The 6,711-nt window shown below is 38.8% G+C and overlaps 2 protein-coding genes across 2 annotated transcripts in view; both read left to right on the top strand.

The window, feature by feature from the left end:
- LOC104775887 (D-3-phosphoglycerate dehydrogenase 2, chloroplastic) lies at positions 453-4,096 on the top strand. Its single transcript, XM_010499845.2, has 3 exons — positions 453-1,225; positions 2,430-2,917; positions 3,007-4,096. The coding sequence occupies exons 1-3, from the start codon at positions 607-609 to the stop codon at positions 3,772-3,774; spliced, it is 1,875 nt and encodes a 624-aa protein (XP_010498147.1). The 5' UTR covers positions 453-606; the 3' UTR covers positions 3,775-4,096.
- Positions 5,227-6,711, top strand: part of LOC104778761 (leucine-rich repeat receptor-like protein kinase PEPR2) — a 4,864-nt gene continuing 3,379 nt past the window's right edge. The window contains exon 1 of the mRNA XM_010503200.1: positions 5,227-6,643. Within this exon, the coding sequence (XP_010501502.1) occupies positions 5,227-6,643 (1,417 nt within the window). The remainder of the gene's footprint in view (positions 6,644-6,711) is intronic.

A 6,711-nucleotide genomic window follows, 5' to 3' on the forward strand; every position in this document is an offset into this window, starting at 1 on the left:
AAAAAAAAAAAAAAAAAAAAAAAAAGATTGGTCGTCAATTATTTTCGTTTATTAATAAGGATTAAGGATGCACACGATGATAATTATTAACATACTATAATAATATAGACGATAGAAAACATAAGTAAACGACAATGTGCATGTTTTAGTGTAAAGATTATATCAACAATTACAATTATATTAACAGTTATATTTTCACGTGTTAAAATTATTTGATTACAACACATAGATTTAAAATATAAAATCGGTAACCAAATTTCAACATTTTTAAAAATGGATATAATTAATTATATGAATTGCTTATTTTAATATGATATTTTTTTATTGAGACAATCATGCACCTAGACAAAATCGCCATACTCCGGGTGCATGTGCATCTCATTTTATATACTTCTTACCAAACAACAATTTAACAACGTATCTCATGTAATTTTTGGTAGTTAGGCCCTTAGTATTCATTTTGACTGCAATATAAAAAAAGATTAATCTAAAATTTATCAATAACCTCTAGTAATAAGCTCTCTATTTAATAACCAACCACTTTAGCCCTTCTTCACACACTCACAAACTCACCCTTAAACAGAGTAAAACAAAAAAAAAAGAATCATGGCAATTTCATCTTCGTGTTCATCCATCAAAGCCGTCAACACACGGTGGGCATCTCCGTCGCCGTCGCCTTCTTCTAGATTCTCCCTCCTCCCTACCTCCATCCACCGCCGCTACGCAACTAACATCAAGTTAACGGCAACAAGCGCCGCCTTGGAAACCGTCGAGCAAACGACGTTAACAGAGGATAACAAATTCTCCTCGGCCGGATCTGATTCTGATCAAGACATTCCAACGCTTCCAAAGCCGAGGATCCTCGTCGCCGAGAAACTGGGAGAAGCCGGCCTGAATCTTCTCCGGGACTTCGGCGACGTTGACTGCTCTTACGAGCTTTCCCCTGAGGATCTGAAGAAGAAAGTGGCGGAGAGTGACGCTCTGATCGTGAGAAGCGGAACTAAAGTGACGAGGGAAGTGTTTGAGGCGGCGAAGGGGAGGTTGAAAGTGGTCGGAAGAGCCGGAGTTGGGATTGACAATGTTGACCTGCAGGCTGCAACGGAGCACGGCTGTTTGGTTGTTAATGCTCCCACAGCTAATACGGTGGCTGCCGCCGAACATGGAATAGCTTTGCTTGCTTCTATGGCACGTAACGTCGCTCAGGCCGACGCTTCTATTAAAGCCGGTATGTTCCTGCAGACAAAATCTTGATTTAGCCATTTTATTATGTTTTAGTGATATGAGACATTGATTGACTCTTTGTACCTAGCTAGATCTAGATTTATTTATTTTATTAATTTGAAGCTAGCTTATATACACTGACTTCATCACGAGTTGAAGTACCGGTCCCGGAAAAGAAACTAATCTAACATGTTTTAGGTAATTCGTTAATATTTAACAGTACTAGTATGAAAGAATTATATACTTGGTTTTTGGTCATCAGATCTTGTCATCTTTGAGAGAGCCATGGTCCATTTGAATTATTACAATTGAGTGGCGTTGGTCTAGTTTTGTAATTATTGTTCAATAGAAATTGGAGTTACGCAATAATTGTAGCATAGAAGTGGCAATTTTGTCACTGTAGAACTGAAAAGTCATATCAGCAGTAGAAATTAAATTTGTTTACGTAAGTAGAAACAAAAATATCCAAACGTGACTATTCCCTTCTCACGATCGTATGTATTTGTATAATTTCTAGTTTTCTTAAAAAACAGATATATCATATTCCTCTCCAAGTAAGATGGGAAAAAAAAAAGAAACGCCAAAAGAAAAATAAACTTGTCAAAGTAAAATATATGGTCCCCATATTTGTACTGTCTGCAAGAAAATATTACTAGAAATAATATTTGGGGCCTGCCACTAGAAATATTACTTTTCTCCGAGTCATTCATCAGTTACCAACCACTTTGCACAACTTAATTATTGGAGTCTCCTTCCTAAAATCACGAATTTATACTAATTTGACGCGCCACACAACTCTCATGAGTTCCACCAATTCTGGAAACTGGAATATCATGACATAAAACTTTTTATTATTACAGTTTTTTAAATCACCCTTAATTGATTCGGTGTGTCGGAGCAACTTGACTAACAGAAGAATTACAATAATACAGAGTTTGTAGGATATTTTAATACACAAAATACAAGTGGGTCATTTTATATAATGATGCATTATATAATTTATATAATTGATAAGACTCAATTATTTGTTTCCGGGTAACTGTTAAGGTGGAATAGTCAGTCAATACTGATATCAATACACGATCGAGACATAAAGTGTAGAAAATGAAAATATGACTATTTCTTCTAAGTAATTATTTTAAATGTTTTAAAAATAATTGAGTTCTTCTGTAAATCATTTTGAGTTGACTCCTCCGTCGAGTTTGCAGGAAAATGGGAGAGGAGCAAGTACGTCGGCGTATCACTCGTCGGAAAAACCTTGGCCGTGATGGGTTTCGGTAAAGTCGGGACTGAGGTGGCGAGACGAGCCAAAGGTTTAGGCATGAACGTTATCTCTCACGACCCTTACGCGCCAGCTGACAGAGCTAGAGCTCTCGGTGTCGAGCTTGTCTCCTTTGACCAAGCTATCTCAACCGCCGATTTCGTGTCCTTGCACATGCCTTTAACTCCGGCCACGAAGAAGGTCTTCAACGACGAAACCTTCTCTAAGATGAAGAAAGGTGTTCGTCTCGTTAATGTCGCTAGAGGCGGTGTTATCGATGAGGATGCTCTCGTTAGAGCTCTCGATGCTGGAATCGTTGCTCAGGCAGCATTAGATGTGTTCTGTGAGGAACCACCCTCGAAAGACAGTAAACTAATTCAGCATGAAAATGTTACTGTCACACCTCATCTTGGAGCTAGCACAAAAGAAGCTCAGGTATCACTTCTTGATCTTCTTGATGTTACTTGATTCATCTCTCTACGCTTGTTCGAGTTTATGAGATGAATGGTTCTTGATCTTTATAGGAAGGTGTAGCCATTGAGATAGCAGAGGCGGTTGCAGGGGCATTGAAAGGAGAGTTATCAGCTACTGCAGTTAATGCTCCAATGGTGGCTCCTGAGGTATTGTCTGAGTTGACTCCTTACATCGTCTTAGCTGAGAAGATTGGGAGGTTAGCTGTGCAGTTAGCATCTGGAGGTAAAGGAGTACAGTCCATCAGGGTTGTGTATCGGTCAGCTCGTGACCGAGATGATTTGGACACTAGACTACTCCGTGCGATGATCACAAAAGGAATCATTGAACCTATCTCAGATTCATACGTCAACCTGGTGAATGCTGATTTCATAGCTAAGCAAAAGGGTCTTCGTATCAGTGAGGAACGAATGGTGGTTGATACATCACCAGAGTACCCTATTGATTCTATCCAAGTTCAGATTCTGAATGTGGAGTCGAATTTTGCTGGTGCTGTCTCTGAATCTGGAGATATAAGTATCGAAGGGAAGGTGAAGTACGGAGTTCCGCATTTAACTTGCGTGGGATCATTTGCTGTGGATGTGAGCCTTGAAGGGAATCTGATACTGTGCAGGCAAGTGGATCAACCAGGGATGATTGGACAGGTTGGTAACATACTTGGGGAACAAAACGTGAATGTGAATTTCATGAGTGTTGGAAGAACAGTTGTGAGGAAACAAGCTATAATGGCGATAGGAGTTGATGAAGAGCCAAACAGCAAAACACTCGAGAGGATTGGAGGCGTCTCTGCGATTGCAGAGTTTGTGTTTCTGAAACTATAAAGTTTGAGATGGAATTGCAGTGAGAATAAAACTGTGACCCGGATTAATTAGGTGTGTTTATCCAGTGGTTAAGCTGTAGAGAATCTGTGGCAGTGTGAGTCTCTTAGTTGGTACTTTTTACATTGGTGTTGATTTGCTTGCTTATGGTATGTAATGTTTTTTTTTGGCTTAAGTCATGTTTCTCTTGTTTCTTGATGTCAAAGAAATGTGTCTGTTTAGGGAACCTGAAATCTTAGGGTTTAATTGGCCCTTGTGAACTTGTGACTAAAATGTGTAATTTGCAAACCTCATTGTAATCTAATGTGAAAATCCATTGAAGTCAGTTTCATTTTTCAACATCCTCTTAAAAAGAATCACACAACAATAAAAACTAGAAAGAAAACTGATACTAGAAGACAGAAAGAATATATAAGGACCACTCTCTAAATCCTTTGATGTACATCACATTTTATCTGTCAAGCTATAAATAAATCGACTCTAGCTAGTATAATCATAGGGTTTGGTGATGGAAACATGCGTATAGAGAGAAGTTTCTTCTTATTTAAGTTCATTTGGGACCTACAAAACTGACGACCAACCAGTACTTAATGGAGAGAATATGATTATTTTCAAAATGCAACTTGTTAGAGTGGACAAACGAATATCATTAATTAAAGAATGTAATTATTCTCTTCGTTCCTTCGGGACTTTTTTGACTTCTTTAATGCCATATTGCCATGTGCCCAAATGGAATTAAGAATAAGAAATTACAAATGTGTTATGGTGCACTGTGCACATCGAATAATTGAGTTGTTGTTGTTGGTTGAATGAATTAAACAATTAGAAAAAATGATAAAAAGTTGAGAATGCGTGTTATACTGTTTTAGTAAGAGTAATCCCAAAATGATGAAATTTCAAAATCAATCATGATAGAAACATAATACCGTAAAAGAGAGAGAGGGAGAAATTTATATACAATTACAAGTAGTTTTAGACTTCATAAACTGATGAGTGCTCCACACTATATTAATAATTTATCAACAAGAACAATCAAAATTTATCTTTAATGATGTGTTAAAGAATTGGAAACTAATAACAAAAAACGTGGGGAAATGGAAAATATAATTAAAAAAAACGTCACAAAAGAACATGACAGTCTCCGTGTAAACACGAAACAGCGTTGAAGTCGCGCTCGCTCATTCGTAAAGTCAGGTTCGCAATCTCTGACGAGTGAGCTAAAAAAGGCGCCTTTTTTTTTGAGTGTTCTCCTTTTTCAATGATCTCAAAACCAAACCCATATCTCAGATCGTTTCTTAAATAATGCCTGAATCGATTCCGCTCAACAAACCCCTTCATCAAATCAAAGCTCTCTCCTTTTTTATTTTTCTCTTTCTGGGTGCAGCTCCTACGAGTGTTGTTGTTGTTGTTTCAAAATTTTGAGGTCTAGGTACGTATCTTGAGCTTTAATCTCAGATGAGGAATCTAGGGTTAGTCCAAATTACTCTGCTTTGCTTTCTCTTTGTCTACTTCCGTACGGATTCTTTTGTCTCCTGTTTAAACTCTGAGGGTTTGGCTTTACTCTCGCTTCTCGAGCATTTTGATAAAGTCCCACTTGAAGTAGCTTCGACGTGGAAGAAGAACACATCTGAAACCACTCCATGTGGTAACTGGTTTGGTGTCAGTTGTGGTAGTTCTGGTAATGTCGAGATGCTTGATTTGCCTGCTTCTGGGGTTTCAGGCCAATTAGGTTCTAAAATAGGGGAGCTTAAGAGCTTGGTGATTCTGGATCTAAGTAACAACAGTCTCTCTGGTGTATTGCCTTCTAGTTTAAGGAACTGTACTTCACTTGAGTTTTTGGATTTGTCTAACAATGACTTTTCCGGAGACGTTCCTGATATCTTTGGTAGCTTGAAGAACTTGAAGAATCTCTATCTTGATCGTAATAATCTTCGTGGTCTGATTCCTCCAAGTGTTGGTCAATTGGTAAAGCTCGTAGCTCTGAGTCTGACTCGTAATGACTTGTCTGGTACCATTCCCGAGTCGATTGGGAACTGCAGTAAGCTGAAGTATCTGGCTTTGAACGGGAACAAGTTAAACGGTTCTTTGCCTGTGAGTCTCAATCTACTTGAGAATCTTGGTGACTTGTTTGTCAATAACAACAGTCTTGGAGGAAGGCTTCACTTCGGTTCTAGCAATTGCAAGAAGTTGGTGAATTTAGATTTGTCTTACAACGGTTTCCAAGGTGGTGTTCCGCCTGAAATTGGCAATTGTAGTAGCCTTCGCTCTCTAGCCATTATCAACTGCAACTTAACAGGTACAATACCATCATCCTTGGGTATGTTGAACAAGGTTTTGTCTATTGACCTTTCTGATAACCATCTCTCGGGTAGTATCCCTCAAGAGCTCGGGAACTGCAGCAGATTGGAAACCTTGAAGCTGAATAACAACCAGCTCCAAGGCCAGATACCTCATGCATTGGGAAAGCTAAAGAAGCTACAAAACCTGGAGCTTTTTGTGAATAAGCTGTCCGGTGAGATTCCTATTAGCATATGGAAGATTCAGAGTCTGACACAGGTACTCGTTTATAACAACACTCTCACCGGGGAATTACCAGTTGAAGTAACTCAGCTGAAGCACCTTAAGAATCTTACACTGTTTAACAACAGCTTTTATGGAGAGATACCAATGAGTTTGGGCATGAATCAAAGCTTAGAGGAGGTGGACCTTCTTGGTAACCGTTTTACAGGGGAGATACCACCCTATCTCTGCCATGGACAGAAGTTGAGAATTTTCGTCTTGGGTTCTAATCAGCTTCATGGTACGATACCGGCGTCTATTCGTCAGTGTAAGACCCTCGAGAGAGTCAGACTTGAAGAAAACAAGCTTACAGGTCTTCTTCCGGATTTTCCTGAGTGTCATAGTCTTTCCTATGTGAACCTCAAAAGCAACAACTTCAAA

Source organism: Camelina sativa, chromosome 3 (genome assembly GCF_000633955.1).
Source record: "Camelina sativa cultivar DH55 chromosome 3, Cs, whole genome shotgun sequence".
In the NCBI taxonomy this organism is placed as follows: domain Eukaryota; kingdom Viridiplantae; phylum Streptophyta; class Magnoliopsida; order Brassicales; family Brassicaceae; genus Camelina; species Camelina sativa.